Source organism: Arvicola amphibius, chromosome 4 (assembly GCF_903992535.2).
Source record: "Arvicola amphibius chromosome 4, mArvAmp1.2, whole genome shotgun sequence".
NCBI lineage: Eukaryota > Metazoa > Chordata > Mammalia > Rodentia > Cricetidae > Arvicola > Arvicola amphibius.
In genome coordinates, this window is record NC_052050.1 from 92,920,593 (window position 1) to 92,937,480 (window position 16,888).

General features: G+C 49.1%; 1 protein-coding gene across 2 annotated transcripts in view; it reads right to left on the reverse strand.

Moving 5' to 3' along the window:
* Nucleotides 1–14,263, reverse strand: part of LOC119813390 (coronin-7) — a 53,111-nt gene extending 38,848 nt beyond the window's left edge. Inside the window, exons 1-6 of one of the 2 annotated variants that reach the window (XM_038328691.2) lie at nucleotides 14,111–14,263; nucleotides 11,118–11,214; nucleotides 9,996–10,070; nucleotides 4,202–4,272; nucleotides 3,680–3,863; nucleotides 3,015–3,091 (exon numbers count right to left, since the gene is read on the reverse strand). In XM_038328691.2, coding sequence (XP_038184619.1) covers nucleotides 3,015–3,091; nucleotides 3,680–3,863; nucleotides 4,202–4,272; nucleotides 9,996–10,070; nucleotides 11,118–11,214; nucleotides 14,111–14,170 — 564 coding nt within the window. In that variant the 5' untranslated portion in view covers nucleotides 14,171–14,263. Of the gene's footprint in view, nucleotides 1–3,014; nucleotides 3,092–3,679; nucleotides 3,864–4,201; nucleotides 4,273–9,995; nucleotides 10,071–11,117; nucleotides 11,215–13,062; nucleotides 13,180–14,110 lie in introns of those variants that run through there. The other variant, XM_038328692.2, reaches the window with a different exon arrangement.
* Nucleotides 14,264–16,888: the final 2,625 nt, after the last annotated feature.

Genomic DNA, 16,888 nt, shown 5'->3' on the forward strand with positions numbered 1-16,888 from the left:
ACAGCCCAGCGCTCAGATCCTGAGCAGAACTGCCCACCAGTTAGGGCTCCTAGATCAGACACAGGCAAAGTAAGAGCAAACACAACAATGTCAGACGGTGGTGGCTCACACCTTTAATCCCAGCACTTGGGAGGCAGAGGCAGGTGGTTCTCTGTGGGTTCCAGGCCAACCTGGTCTACAGAGTGAGTTTCAGGACAGCCAGGGATACACAGAGAAACCCTGTCTCAAAAAAAAAAAAAATAAATAAAATAACAACAACAAAAAAGAACAGGGAAAAAGAGAGAAGCAAGAGACCCACAGGACAGGAGAGCTGGAGAGTCATCCACGATGAAAGGTTAGAGAAATCACTTCTAACTCTGCAGGGCTAGAGCTGCCGAGGAAAGCTGGAGGCCTCCATTCAAAATGCTAACCTTACCACTGACCAGCTAGTGACCCGAGCAAGACCAAGTCCAATGACAAGGTGATAGAGGTGTCTCCCACGGGGAGTGCACTGAGGTTGGAGGTACAACATTGTTCTCGGTATGTAACAAGCTCCACAAAGGAGACTGAGCACTCGTTGAAGGCTGGGTGCAAATCAGGTTCAGACTGGGCTAGCCTTGAGGCTGTTCTAGGCCAGGCCAAGGGGCCTAACAAGGCAGCAGGGAGCTCATAGCAGGCCAAGCCGGCCATCTGTGATGACCATTCGCCCTCTAGTGGCCTCTGGTTTCTTTTCTCAGTCATTAGAGGTCAGGGTTAGTTTGGGTGCTCTGAGAGGCAGAGCTGCCCCTACTCTGGAAGAAGACAGGACCAAGAAACTAGGCACCTCTGATGGAAGCGGCATGCCATATAGGCCCAGTCAGGCAGCACAAGCAGCAACTGCACAAAACTAGAGCCTGTTCCACAAACTCTGGCAAAGAGGGGCTCTGACTCTCTTACGCAGTGAGATCACCTTACACTCCAACAAACATCTGGGCACCTCCAGCTAGCCTGTGATCATAAGGGGTAGCCTTTTGCTTCCAGTATTGTATTAGTAGAGCTAGTAGTACCACCTGGGATCTCAAGACACCTTGCCAGCAAAGGAAGGCAGAAGTGTGCATGTATTCTGCAGGAGCTCTGGCCACAATCAAGGTACCCACCAGTCCTTAGCATGTGCAGACAGGTACCTCCCTGAAAGAGATGGTGCATCCCCACAGGTGGCACACCTAGGTCTGGAAAGGAGGGAAAGGGGCGGGGTCCCTTTAAAAGCTCACAACTTTATTGTGCCACCCACTTGGGAAACACGTACTTCTTGTCCTGGCTGCTTGGTCTCTGGATCTAGAGGGGAAATGTCTCCTCAAAGGAAACTAGCATGAGTCCCCTGGGCTTGGCCTTCTCCTCCTAACAACTGCCTTATGAGATAGCAGCAGGCCAGGCAGCGTCCATACTGAGTTGGCCACAGTGCCATCGCTTCCTGGGCTATTATTCTTTGTCTTTCCTGGCCGAGTCTGGTGGCAAAAGGGGGTTCAGAGCAGGGAAAAAGAAGGGGCTGGACCATCACATCAGTGAGGGAGGGGCACGAGGTTTCTCAAAGGAAGGAGAGGCTGGCCTTGACTTAGGAGATGTGTTGTCAGGGCTGGTTTCCTGACTGGGTACCCATTTTCTAGAATGAAGGCCAAGTTTATGTTCTGGGAAGTGTCTCCCATCCTCTAGTGCCAAACCCGAATAGAAACCAACCAGAGGGTCTCAGGGTAATATTTTCAATCTCCAGAGCTCAAGACAGCACCTGGAACCTACTGAGTAAGGAACAGTACCAGAAAGGATACTTGATAAGATTTAGACGTGTGCCTTCCAAAAGATGGCAAACTGAAGGTGAGACATGGGAAATAAGGGCTCTTCAAGTGTATAGGTCCCAGGCCTGGGAGTACTTGGGGCTTAAAGCCTTCATTGGTCCCCATTCCTGGATTCTCTACTCCCCTCTCTGGCTCCATTACCCCCATTCCTTTTGCTATTTTCTGAGATAGGATTTTATATAATTCAGACTGGCCTTAAACTCACAACATGGTCCAGGTTGGCTTTTAACTCCTCATCCCCCAGCCTCTACCTTCTTAGTGTTAGGACTGCAGTCATGTACTCTCATTCCTGGTTGCCGTTTTTCCTAAGTCTCTTCAGGCCCTGATACCATCAAAAATGTCCCATATCCCAATGCCACAACTCCAAGTTTCCTATACCCCGGTGCACAGCTACCTGGTGAGTCCTCCAGCTCGGATCCCAGGCCCCACTCCCCTTACCTTCTTACTACCACCTTCTCCTTGCAGGCTTATGATTCTTCCCTTCCGAGAGTACCCCCGACGCTGGGCACAAACTGCACCTCCCTTTCCATCCTCTGCTCTGTTCTGCTCAGGATTCCACGAGGTCCTGACAAGCTGGGATGCCTTCAAGCACCCCAGCTCAAGCTCAATACACCTCCTACCACCATGGTAGCAGTACTGCCTAGATAATTCACACAAGGCATTCTCCAACTCACCTCAGTGTGGGGCTCCCCTTGTATCTAAGATCCAAGCTCATAGTCCTTACCCTCATATCCAATCCACCACCAAACACTCTATGGCCTTGATCTCCACCAACCCGGAACAAGTACAGTCTTATTACTCATTCCCTGGCGGCAGTCCCCAAACTAAGTCCAGACACCGCCCACCTCAGCTGTGTTCTGTCCACACGGAAGCCACAGTAGTGTGTCCAATGCCAACTCTGCTCATCCACAGGTCACTGCCTGCCCTGCTATCTATAACTTTCCTGCCTGCCCGCTGCCACTGCAACAACACCCACACTTCCTCCTGAAGGCTTAGCGCTGTCTCCAGATGTCCCACAGACACGTGCTCGCTCACTCGCATTCCCACCCTGCCCGTGGACTGAACTCTTCTCACGTTTTCAAACTCAGCCACTGAGTTTGAAATGCCTATTAGCAATCTGATCAGTTCAAAGCACCACATCCGATGAGAACTTCCTGACCATACTAGTCCCTTGCTAAGTTTTCGGGCTGCTTGCTGCCTGCTTACCTTGCATGCTGTGCCTACAAGGGCTCCATCCCGGCTCCAAACAGCACTCTGCACCAGGTCCTTGTGGGCCTCCAGCTCTGCAGGAAAACAGCCAAGGTCAGGCACCCGGTGATGAGGGTACCAAGGAAGTAGAGGAGAGTAGGCCTGCTCTGGGGTGACTCGGGAGCAGAGTCAGCAGCCTGGAGGGGCAGGGCAGCAGTTCCATCCACACATGCTACAGATGCATCTAGAGGCTTCCTTCTTTAAGCCTGCCACATCGGGATATTCCCTGCTTCTCAGCCTGGCTCTCGCCTTCCACGCTCACTTCTGCTCTCTAACACACACACCCGCTGTGTCACCCCCGCCTTTGCTCTTCTGTGTCCCACCTCCTTCTGCAGTCTGGGAGTTTGGAATACAAGAGATGCCTACTGGAAACAGAGAGTGATATATCTATTACAAAGCTTTAAAATGTATACTATCTGCCTATCATACGATGGTATTTCTTTTTTTTTAGGTTTCTGGTGTGGAACCCAGAGCCTTGGGAACGCAAGGCAAGCACTCACCACTGAGTTGTACCCCATCCTTGATACATTTCCCCCCACACTACTAAAAACACCAACAGAGAAGGCAAGGGCTGTCCAGATGGGGGCTGCTAGAGAAGGGCAGCCACTCCGGAGTGGCCGTACCTGTCAGGGGCTGCTGCTTGGCTACATCCCAGACCTTCACAGCCCTGCCAGCTGTGCTCACCAGAACACCATCTGACGTGGGATGGAACTGCAGTGCTTCTACTGCAAGCTCCTCAGGACCCAGCACCACTCCAGGCGCAGAGGGAAGGGTGTCTCCGGCGCTTGGCAGCCGCCAGAGTTTTATCTGAAAGAAAGACCAAGTTTGTGGTCCAGATGCTAGGAGCCTGCCCAGAGCAATCCTGGTCTCAGCAAGCAAGGCCCCCTGCTGAGACAAGGCCAATACATCTTACCTGCTAGGGCTTGAGAGCCACACATCCCATCATGGACGGGAGGGAGTCCAACTTAGGGAGACTAGGGTGTGATCAGAGACCAACAAGGGTGGCCTGTGAGTGCTGCAGTCAAGCATTGGAAGCACAGATCACAACAGCAGCTCTGAGCAGATACTTGGGGCTAGCAAGGGCTCGGAGACCCCAGTCTATCGAGGGTGGGTCATAAGCAGCTCTTCTAACCAGCCCCACTCACCATCCTGTCGGCTGAAGCTGAAGCCAGGAGGAAGTCATCAAATGGAGAGAAGTCCAGGTCAGTGACCAGATCTGTATGGAGAAGCAATCAGATCTGTTGAATGTCCCTTTCAGACCCAGTGAGCTCATTCTGGAGTTTCAGCGGTGACACCTTTGCCCACATTAAGAAGCCACATTCCCTCTGGACACTAGAGACACATATAGGTCTCTTCCTACAACACATATCCTGGTGAGTCCTTGGGCTGCTGTTTCTGTAGTCCTATCGAGACACAGCTCCACCATGCATTGGCATATGTGTGGTCTGTGTTGCTTCCAGCAACAACTGCAGAGTTAAGTAACTTTATTTGGTTTGGTCAGTTGTTTTTTTTTGTTTGTTTGTTTTTTTGTTTTTGTGCTGAGGACCAAACCCAGGGCACCGTATATGCTAAGCACACACTCTACTACCATGACGCACATGCTACCCAGAGCTAAGTAGCTGGAACAGAAACTGTGTAGTCTCTGCATCCTAAAATACACACTGCCTTGAACTTTGCAGAAAATGTCTGATGGCCCTTCTCTGCACATTAACACAGAATCACATGGTTTAGTATAGAGTCTTTCTGACCAGTTTCTGCTTTTTAATTTCAATTTTTAATGGGTGTTTTGCCTGTGGGTGTATGTCTGTACACCACTTGCATGCCTGATGTCCATAGAGGCCAAAAGATGTCAGGTCCTCTGGAACTGGAATTACAGATGTTTGTGAATCACCACATAGGGTGACAGAATTGAGCCCCAGTCCTGAAGAGCCACAAGTGCTCTTTTTTTTTTTTTTTTTTTTTTTTTTTGGTTTTTCGAGACAGGGTTTCTCTGCAGCTTTTTTAGAGCCTGTCCTGGAACTAGCTCTTGTAGACCAGGCTGGTCTCGAACTCACAGAGATCCGCCTGCCTCTGCCTCCCGAGTGCCACAAGTGCTCTTAAGTGCTGAACTATCTCTCTAGTCCTCTCTCTCTGCTTTTCCATTTAACATGCATGAATAGTTTGCCTGCAGAGTATGTATGGGCACCACACGCATTCAGCACCCAGGTCCAGGAGAGAGTCCCTTGGAAGTAAAGTTCCAGATGGTTGTGAGCAGCAGTGTGGGTGCTGGGAATTGAACCTGGATTCAATTCTCTGCAAGAGGGTATTAATTGCTGAATCACCTCTCCAGCCCCTCTTTCTTGTGGTTTTGAGATCGATTTTTTTTTTTTTTTTTTTTTTTTTTTTTTTTTTTTTTTTTTTTTTTTTTTTTTTGGTTTTTCGAGACAGGGTTTCTCTGTGGCTTTGGAGCCTGTCCTGGAACTAGCTCTTGTAGACCAGGCTGGTCTCGAACTCACAGAGATCCGCCTGCCTCTGCCTCCCGAGTGCTGGGATTAAAGGCGCGCGCCGGCGAGATCGATTTTTGATGTAACATATAACAAATCTATTTTCTCAGCTTTTTCTTTCGGCCTGCATGTATCCCTGCAGGCCGGAAGAGAGCACCAGATCTCATTACAGATGGTTGTGAGCCACCATGTGGTTGTTGGGAATTGAACTCAGGACCTCTGGTAGAACAGCCAGTGTTCTTACCCTCTGAGCCATCTCTCCAGCTCCCCCTTTTTATTCTTAAGATAGTCTTATGTAGCCCAGGGTCACCTCAGACTTGATATATTGTATATAATGTAGGAATAATCTTAAACTCCTGATTTTCCTGTCTTTTTTTCTCAAAAAAATTTTTTTAATGCTGGGATTAAAAGGATGTGCCACCATGTTTATTTTTATATACATATATATTTTACATACATATATTTACATACATGTTTTTAATTCATTTACTTTAGTTAGTGTATGTGTATATATATATGTAGGCATGCACATGTCACGGCAGCATGTAAAGATCAGAGGACAACTCTACTGAAAAAGTTCACTACTGTCTTTTTGTGAGATCCAACGATCAAACTTATACCATCAGGGCTGCATAAAAGTGCCTCTACCTAGGTGGGTGGTGGCGCACGCCTTTAATCCCAGCACTCAGGAGGCAGAGGCAGGTGGATCTCTGTGAGTTAGAGGCCAGCCTGGTCTACATAGCAAGTTTCAGGACAGGCTCCAAAACTACAGAGAAACCCTGTCTCAAAACAAAAAACAAAAACAAACCCCTGAAGTTCAGAACCAGAATCAGGATCTAGACATGCTAGCTCTTATCTTTGTCTCTTGGTGTTTTTTACCTATGAGGGAACTACCCCAAGTTCTGGAAAGTAGTAAGCCCCCTATCAATAGCATACTCTACATAAAAGCTGCAATAGTCATCTGTGGGCAAACTGGTAGCTTTGGTGCAGTGGTAACTTTAGAGTCTTTCTCTGCAGAAGCCCTGCCAGCAGTCTGCCCTTGGGTGTAATGAGCTCTAGTTCCCCAGAACCCTCCCTAAGCTGGACCTCACAGCATTAGATCTTTTCTCTCTATCTTTGTTTTGTTTTGTTTTGTTTTCAAGACAAAAAGTTTCTCTGAACAACAGCCCTAGCTGTCATGGAACTCGCTCTGTAGACCAGGCTGGCCTCGAACTCACAGAGACCTGCCTGCCTCTGCCTCCTGAGTGCTGGGATTAAATGCGTGCACCACCACTGTAGCATAGATCTTTAAGCCTGTAATTCTAGCTATTTGGGAAGTTGGGACAACCCAATGAGAGGCTGTCTCAAAAATAAAGTTAGAAAAATATAAAAAAGATGCCGGGCAGTGGTGGCACATGCCTTGAGTCTCAGCACTTGAGAGGCAGAGGTAAATGAGTTCAAGGCCAGCTTCATCACAGAGCAAGTTCAAGGATAGCCAAGACTATACAGACAAACTCTGTCTCAAAAAAACAAAACAAGAACAACACACACACATAATGCATATATACATATGTATTTAAAATATACAGACATACACATAAATAAGATTAAGGAGGTACAGGGGAAAAAAGTCTGCCCTAGAGATACTAAATGCTATTCTGGCCAATGGTGAAAGACCCTGAGTACATTAGACTCTGACCATTGCCCTGTCTTTGAAGGTTCCCTGCCTTCCAGCCTTTCCTCTTGGAGTATGCTTGCTTGGTCACCTAGCAGCCAGAGGAGCAGAGCAATGGGGGACCTAAAACAGCCTGAGATGTGGGTAGTAGGGCTGGCCATGGGACCTGCCGCTGTTCCAACGGAGAACAGGCAGCACGCCCAGGTCCTGAAGCAGATGCTGGAACTAGCCCTCACTAGCCCTCAGCCCACTCCCTTGCAGCTGTGTTCTTCTAAGCAGGCTTCTCACCCTTCGGGGTTTGGTATCCTCATTTTCTAGTTGGAAGTTACTGCAGCACTAACTTCTGGGTTGTCATGAGAATTCAGGGAGGTCTATGTGTGAAAGGACTCACCCTGTGACTCAGTTTCATTACCATATTTCCTTCTTTGTTAGATGCCAGCTGCCTGCTCTACTGCCTGATCCTGCTGGCTAGAAATCCAGACCAAAGTCATTGTAAGGGGCCGCCTGTCCATACCCACCCCACTTTCCTGTCTCTCCTGGCTGGAAGGAAAGCAGTATTCTCACCCACATCAAGGCAAGCAGTAGGGACAGCAGCGGTGCCTCTGGCATTAGTGATGCTGGCTCGCTGTCCCATCTACAGTGTCATCCTTACCCGCCACCTCCATGTTTCCTCTTCACCCCAAAGCACCAGCCTTGTTTTCCCTTTTCGCTCTGGTTCATCCTGCACCACCGTGTTCCCCTCCCAGTATAAAACTGAGATCCACTCCAGCTGCTTAATCCAAAAAGAGATTTGTGGGGTGAATCCTGGGAGCCTTCCAGATATGCTACTTAGGAGGAACTGGGCTGGGTGGCTGTGGTTCCCAAGGGTTTCCTGCCTGCTTCCCTGCCAACCTTGGGTGGCACTGACCATGAGAACTGGAGAGTAAATGACAGCCGCCGTGGACGGCTGTGCTAAGGAGCCTCCTAACCACGAGAGGATCTAGATAATCAGAGGCCGCCGTGGACTGCTGTGCTAAGGAGCCTCCTAACCACGAGAGGATCTAGATAATCAGAAGCGTTCGGAAACAGGATGCTGGTACACACAACTCTCTTTATAACTGGCAGCTAATGCCGGGGAGTGTGGCACACACCTTTAACCCCAGCACTCAGGAGGCAGAGGCAGGAAGATCTCTTTGAGTTCAAGGCCAGCCTGGTCTACAGAGTTAGTTCTAGGACAGGCTCCAAAGCTACAGAGAAACCCTGTCTCAAAACAATATCAATAACAAAAAACTGGCAGCTAACAACCATCTTTACCTCCAATTCCAGAAAATCCAATACCAAAGGCACTGCATTAACGTGGTAAACACGTGCATGCAAAAACAGCCACACACATTAAAACAAAAACAAGGGGGCTGGAGAGGTGGCTCAGTGGTTAAGAGCATTGCCTGCTCTTCCAAAGGTCCTGAGTTCAATTCCCAGCAACCACATGGTGGCTCCCAACCATCTGTAATGAGGTCTGGCGCCCTCTTCTGGCCCGCAGGCATATATGTAGACAGAATATTGTATACATAATAAACAAACAAAAAACCTAACCAAAAACAACCACACATATTAAAATAAAAACAAAACAAAACAAAAAAACTTAACAAAAATCAACTATTCACCTTTAAAAAAAAAACACAAAACAAAACACTATATATGGTATCCAAATGACATCCTAAAACTTTTTCAAAGTTTGGATTAGTGGGCTGGAGAGATGGCTCAGTAGTTAAGAGCACTGGCTGCTCTTTCAGAGGACCCAGGTTCAATTTCCAGTATCCATATGATGCTCATAACCATCTATAACTTCAACTTTAAGGATCTAACAACTTCTTCTGGCTTCCTCAGGCACCAGACATGCATGTGATGAACATACGGCAGGCAAAACACCCATACGCATTAAAAAATCATACAAAATTTAGATTGGGTTAGATGTGGTAGTGCACACCTTTAACCCCAGCACTGGGGAGGCAGTTCGATGCCAGCCTATTCTACAGAGCGAGTTCCAGGACAGTCAGAGCTTCACAGAGAAACCCTGTCTCAAAAACAAATTTAGACTGGAAAACACCCAGAGGACTCTACATAAATCTTAGCTTTTATTATTAATGACTTAATCCTCACCATCATAACTCTGACACTCAGCAGCACCCCTACTTTTGACTCTCCCTCCTCCTACCCTGCCTAAAGGCTAAGGATTTATTCTCTTCCTTCACCCCAGGTCTTCAACACAAGAGCTCTAGCCCATAGGATAAACTATAGAGAAAGAGCCAGCTAGGTCAATGCCTAGGGGAGAGCAAACTTTCCCCACAGTGGGCAGGCTGCCAGGCAGGCTGCTGGTGACCCCAGAAGCAGCTGCAGCAAACAAAAGCCCTTTGTAAGGGCCCATCCCACCCTGCAGCCCAGCACAACTACTTCCTTGGTCGGCTTTTAGTAGCCTGGCTGGGAAGGGGCCTTAGAAATGAGTGGTGTTTTGCTGGACTCCAGAGAACACAGGGTAGGAGCCACGAGTTGTTTGTGTGTGTGTGTGTGTGTGTGTGTGTGTGTGTGTGTGTGTGTGCGCCTGTGTTCTCAGGTAAGGTATCTGGGTGTCCAGGACTGATACTGCACATCCTTCTCCTGCTGAATGTCCAGCTTCCCTCCTCCAGGCCAGAACTTCAAACCATGTGCAGCTTTCTGACCCCACATATCTTGCAGAACACATAGTGGGGACAAGAAGCCACAGGCAGTGGGACCAAGTATGCATGAATCCCTGGACCTAAGCTTCTTTGATCAAGCACCACTCACCTGAATGGCAGCCAAGGTAGGCCACGTGCCTCTTGCTCTCTCCATGGCCTTCCTGAGATATGATGCCCAACACACCTATTAAACAAACACAGGGGTTCTGACTTTGAGATTAAGGGTTGCCACTTACCTCCCTTCAGAGGACTTCAAGAGGAGACCAGACCCCAAACCAGGCGACCTCCTGAGAGCCAGTTGTCACTTTTTTTCCTGACTTTGAAAGGACCTAGATTCTTCTCTGGCTTTAACTCTCTGCACTGGATGTAAAGAACTCTGGAAAAAGAGGCTTGCTTTTTCTCACACTGCAGATCATTTGAGAGGTTAGCTTTGGGATAACCTTTGGGCTTTCCTCCCATCTTCACCAAAGAAGGAAGCCTGCACCCCAAACCAGGTTGGGGGACCAAGAGAAAAACTGGAGATCATGTGAGATGGTTCACTTGGGAGACTGAGGCAAGAGAATCCTGTGAGCTGGGGGCTGGCTTGGGCTACTGTGTGAGACTCTATCTGTAAAGACTAAAGGGATGGGTATGAGGTGGGGATGGAGAGTGGGCGAGGACAGCACTTATGAACCTTTGAACCCAGCTCTTCCTAAAGTCCTGAGTCAGCCAAAAAGGTATTTATCCTGTGCTTAAGTTATTTTGTCTGTGCTGTCACAAACAGCCAAGGGAGTCCCAACTAACACATGGCTTTATTTTTTTATTTTTTTTTTCTGGGGTTTTGTTTTTTTCTTTGAGACAGGGTCTGGGTAGCTCAGGCTGGCTTGCATCTCACGCTCTTCCAGACTTGGCCTCCTGGAGCACAGATTATAGGTATGCTGCTCCACACCTGGAACAGGGCTCTTCAGACCGTCATTATGATCCCAGCCACCCAAGGCCCAGATACAAGGTGGGGAATTGTCTATGGCATGGCTGAAAACAGAAGCACTGGTTTCTCTCCTGCCTGGCTAGAACCACCACCATGATTTGTGTACAAGCACTCCCTATAAGGTGAGCAGTTTATAGGGGTCTAAGGCCTGTCCCTCCCCCTAGCCCAAGCCGTTCCAACTCTCCAGTGTGAATGGAGCTTGCCCTTCTTCACCCTATCTATCGTGATGATGTTTGAACCTTTCTCCCATGTTTACTTCCCTACCTGGGCGGTCGGAGTTGAAGGCAATGAAGCTGCAGCTTGATTTGATGTGGTTCCCACATGTGGGGGTAGTTCCAGCACGAATGTCACTGATCCAGGCCTGCAAATGAAGAATAAGCAAGATGATTAGTGTCAGGTCTCTGCTCGTGCCTAGAGAGGAGCCTAATACAGGAAACCCCGTCTTCTGTGTGTGCGTGTGCGTACACACGTGTGAATGTGGAGACCAGAGGACAACCTCTGGTGTCATTCCGCACGGGTCACCCACTTTTTTGTTTTGTTTTGTTTAGAGACAGGGTTTCTCTGTGTAGCCCTGGCCATCCTGGAACTAGCTCTGTAGATTAGTTTGACCTTGAACCCAGAGATCCACCTGCCTCTGCCTCCCATTTGTTAAGATTAAAGAAAGGCATGCGCCACCACTGTCCAGCCCCACTTTGGTTTTGAGACAGGATCTTACCCAGAATATGGAACTCATAAATTCAGCAAGGCTGGCTGACCAGTGAGCTGTCTGTGCAGCTGTGAGGTGATTACAGGCACATAGTATCTTATGTTCTGGACATGCAACTCTGTTTTCATGCATGCCCAGCAAGCAGGTTACTAATACACTCATTTCCTCGGCCCTAGGGAACTCCGCCTGAGTTCTGCACCATCAGAGAAGTACTCCTTTGGATATGGAATTGAACTTTTTTGGATCTATCCCAGAGTCCTCTAAAAATACCAAATGTTCTTGAAATAATCTAAGAAGCTAAGAGGGTGATTTTCTTTCACAAATCAGTTTCCTAATAAGGAGGAGGAGGCTGTCAGAAGCAGGCGCATGTGTCTGTGGAGGGAATATTTCAGTTCAGAGAGGGGGAAGGTGACAAAGAAGTGACAACCTAACAGAAGTTGGGCTTGGCTTCTGCAGATTCTCTGCAGAGGGCTCTCCTGGGGCCCAAGGACCTCTTGAAAACACCCACACTCAGCAGGAAGAAAGTAAAGACCTGGCTTCTTCAGAACACGCTCTTCCCTTGCCTAAGTGAAAGGCAATAAATAATGTGAACACCCCCATATGTGGGGGAGAGAAAGAGCACCTATCCTGCAATTGAGATCAGCAAGGTCCCCGTTTCCTCCGCAACCCTTCTTGCCTTGGTGACAAAGCACCCACACTCCCTAGCTTGTTGTCCATTTCCACCCAGCAGAACATCAGTACCATACATTACTTTTTTTTTTTTTTTGAGACAAGGGTTTCTCTGTAGCTTTGGAGCCTGTCCTTGAATTAGCTCTAGTAGACCAAGCTGGGCTTGAACTCAGAGATCCACCTGCCTCTGCCTCCCAAGTGCTGGGATTAAAGGAGTACACCACCACCCCACCACCGCCTGGCTCCCATATGTTACTTTTCCTTCCTGATTCATGCTTACTCTACAGTGACAGACAACAACAGCGTTGAAAGGGAGAATGGAGCCGGGCGGTGGTGGTGCACACCTTTAATCCCAGCACTCGGGAGGCAGAGGCAGGCGGATCTCTGAGTTCGAGGCCAGCCTGGTCTACAAGAGCTAGTTCCAGGACAGGCTCTAGAAACTACAGGGAAACCCTGTCTTGAAAAAGCAAAAAAAAAAAAGAAAGGGAGAATGGACAGCCTGCTCTCCCACCTCCAATCACACAAACTGTTTTCAGCCCTCTCTGAGGCCCCTAATTCCATGGACCTGTCTCTTTAACTTGTTGGATGGAGGTCCACAGAGGAAGGCACCCCGGAAGGTCTCCCCAGACCCCTCCAGTAGTAGTTACTGCACTCCTAGCACTGCTCTTGATTTAAACATAAACTTCCTCTCAACCTTTCAATGACTCCACACTGTACTCAGAACAAAAAACCCAACTTCCTCCTCTGCAGCTCTGCCCTGTACTCGTCCATCACCCGCCCTCTGTCCATCCTGGGTCCACTTTCTATTCTCTCTGGGCTTTTCTTACTTCTTACCCTTCTGGCCTCAGCTGCAATCCACCTCCCAGGCAGCGTTCTCCACAATGGTGAAGTAAACCCCGACTTCAGCAATTCACATCACAGCGCACACCCACACACCCCTGGGTGTTCTTCAACGCAGTATAGTGTGCTTGCTGGCCATCTTCCTCCTGAGGCTGTTAGGTGCCACAGGGGAGGGGAAATGCCATAATTCACTGCCCGAGCTCATGAAGCTGGGCAGCACATAGTAGGCATGGAGAGGATACTGTCCAGAGAAGGAAACGGAGAAGGGCTGTCATAACTTGCTTTGGGCCGCCGACGGTCACTAGAGGTCAATTCCTAAGCCCAATTATCCGAAGATAGTCCAGGCTTTCCAAATAATAGGGAGATAGGCCCGGGCCGGCATGGTCTCTGAAACAAACTCAACAAGCATGCTGTCCTTCTCGACACTTCTTTGGGCTCCACCTGCTCTAGCTTCTCCAGGCTCTAACCGCCACTAGTAACATCACCCTAGTAAGAGACGAGCTTGCACCAGCAGAGGAGGAAGAGCCGGCGGAAACCCAAGGGAGGAAGCCAGCCTGGCCAAGGGGCTCCCTCCCCAGATGACACCCTCACTCTCCCCAAGACAAGAAAAGGGTGCATCTCTACATAGGCCGGCCCCAGGCAGGGGCGATCCTAGACATCAGGAAAGAGAAGCCCCAAGTCTGCAGTTTCCCAGCCTGGCTCCCAGCAAGGCCGACCGGAAGCAGAGGCCTGGACGCGGCTGGGAGGACTGCGAGGCCTCCTGGGGGTCCTAGGGCAAAGGAAACTGGCCAGGCCTACCGGGATCACCCAGTGGCCAGGGCGCGTCACTAGAGCTCCGGACTCTGTCCTCTAGGCAGTGAAGGGGCGGCCTGGACTCTGGGGCTCAGCTGAAGGGAGCGGTTCCGGGTGGAAAGCTCGGGGCGGGGAGGGGCGGGGTAAAGGGTCTCCGCAGCCCAGGGTGTGCAGTGCGCCGGCTCGCATAAGAGGATGGCAGGCATCTGGGACCAGGAGTGAGGGATCGGGGTCGGCGGTCCGGGCTCACCTCTCGGCGGGACGGCCGGGCCTCCATGTGCCGAAACTTGGACACCTTGAAGCGGTTCATGGCGGTTGGGACGCAGCGAGCGCAGCCTCTACGACTAGGGGCTTCAGCTCTCAGGTGCACGGTAGGAAGCTACCCTGGACTCCCGCAGCTTCCAGCCCCACCCGCCCGCAGTTTGTGGACGACACGCCCCAACATGCTGACAACCAATAGGAAGCGTCTGCGGCCCATCTTGGCATGCCCCCGCAGCGCCCCTCTTCCGTGTGGACGCCGCCAGCCCTACCTCTCAGCCAATAGCTGTCCTGAGAAATCACGCCCTGATGCCTGAGGGACCACAGCACCAGTAGGAGGTCACGTGAGCCGCAGCTGTCCTCCTGCTTTAGAGACCACACTTCTGTTGCGCTGGGATTAGACTTGCAGGACTCGTCCCTGAGACTTTTCAATGACCTGTGTGCAGTCTGCCCCACTATCTACTTCCTCGGGGAGAAGGACAGAATCAACTAAACTAGAAACGGCCTCATAAACGTGAAGCAGAATCAAGAAGGCAGATTTTGTCACTCCAAGCCTTCCACGTGTTGGGTCGACAGCTTGCAGCAAATCACTAAAGACATTTACAGATAAATGGAAAGGGCAGGCTGCAGAGATAAGGACTACTAAGAATTCTTTACCGAGATCTTTTTCTCTCCCTCCCTCTCTCTCTCTCCCTCTCTCTCTCTCTCTCTCTCTCTCTCTCTCTCTCTCTCTCTCTCTCTCTCTCCCTCCCTCCTCTCTGTTTTTTGTTTTTTGAGGCGGGTTTTTTTTCTCTGTGTAGTGCTGACTGTCCTGGAACTAGCTCTGTAGACCAGGCTGGCCTCGAACTCAGAGATCTGCCTGCTTCTGCCTCCTGAGGGTTGGGACCATAGATGTGTGCCACCACCACCAGGTTTGAGGCCAGCTAGGGTTACATAGTGAGTTGCAAGACAGACTAAGCTACTAAGTGAGCCCCATATCAAAAAAGCCAAATTAAAAAAAAGAAGGTGGGGGGAGCAGGCTGGAAAGATGGCTCCATGGGTCATTGTGTTCGCTATGCAAACGTGAGAATCTGAGATAGAATTGTCGAATCCTATTAGACATATATTAGAGATATGGACAGTCGTGAGCTGTCATGTGGGTGCTGAGATCAAACCTGGGTCTTCTGCAAGAACAAGTGTTCTTGACTGCTGAACTTTCATTCATGTGTATATTCCTTCCTACTCACCTGTATGTGCACTACATGTGTGAAGATGCCTGTAGAAGAGGTATTGCAACCCTTGGAACTGTGTTACAAGAGCTTCTTGATACAGAAATCAAACTCAGGCATTTAGAAGAACAATAAGAGCGCTTAACTACTGATCCATTATCTCTCTAGCTCGAATAAGAGTAATTCTTGCTGTGCTCAGTAGTACGCATCTGGAGTCTTAGCAGTTTTCAAGGGTGGGTGGGAAGATTGCTTGAGCCCACAAGTTTGACATTAGCCTGGGTGGTATAAGGACAGATGAAGTTGACAAAGAACACACAGCTGAACTGAGAGCATTTTTTTTTTTTTGGTTTTTCAAGATAGAATTTCTCTTCAAGTACTGGAACTCACTCTGTAGATCAGGTTGGCCTCCCCTCCAACTCAGAGATCCACCTGCCTGTGCCTCCCAATTGCTAGGGTTAAAGGTGTGCCCACCACTGTCCAGGCAACACTGTGTCGCAGATATTTACAGTTGCTGCTGAATGCATCATGCAGATTCTTTCCCCCATCTCGCTCTCTCTGCATCTTTTCCTTGCTTCACTCAGTGTTCTTTGTTCACGGTACTGATTTCCACTCGAGCATAAGCTCTCCAAGGGTCTTTCATTTTACAACAGCTTGGGACTATTCTTTGCTTGGTTTTAACCTTTGAGTCTCAGAATCCATTGAGGATTTGGCTGGTGAAGGCTATGGATATCTACCTGGAGTAACATATACACAATTTTTGTGTATAATGCTGGGAGTAGAAAGTGGCAGTGTGTGTGTGTTCACTGATCATCCTAAACCCATTCATGAGCCCTCAGTTCCCTTCCTGTTATTTGGGAGGCTGGTGAAAATTTAACTTTTACAACTAACCAGGCCTAGTCTAGCTATGGAGCCAGCCTTAGAACTTGCTTTGTAGACCAGGCTGGCATCGAATTCACAGAGATCCACCTGCCTCTGCCTCCCGAGTGTTGGGATTAAAAGTGTGCGCCACCATCACCCGGCTAGCTTTCTAGCTTTATCTTCAGTTATATACTCTAAATTTAATGCTTAAGCATATACTTCTACACCTTCAGATACAAGCTTTCAAAGTTATTTTTGTATAAACCGATGACATGACTACTCCAGAGTGTGCTGGACTTGTGAGGGGCTGAGAAGACACAAAGACAGAGAGAAACATTGAAAATAGCAGGGTTATAAGGACGAGTAGCTGGACCTGGAGAGATGGCTCAGGGGTTAAGAACACTGGCTGCTCTTCCAGAGGTCCTGAGTTCAATTCCCAGCAACCACATGGTGGCTCACAAACATCTGTAATGAGATCTGGCGTCCTCCTCTGGCCTGCAGGCATAGAGGCAGACAGAATACTGAAAATCCCAGCAGTTGGGAGGCAGAGGCAGGTGGATCTCTGTGAGTTCGAGGCCAGCCTGGTTTACAAGAGCTAGTTCCAGGATAGGCACCAAAGCTAGAGTAGCCCTGTCTTGAAAAAACAAAACAAACAAAAGAATGAGTAATTGGAGGAAGGGAAGTTCATGAGCTGGGGAGTTTAG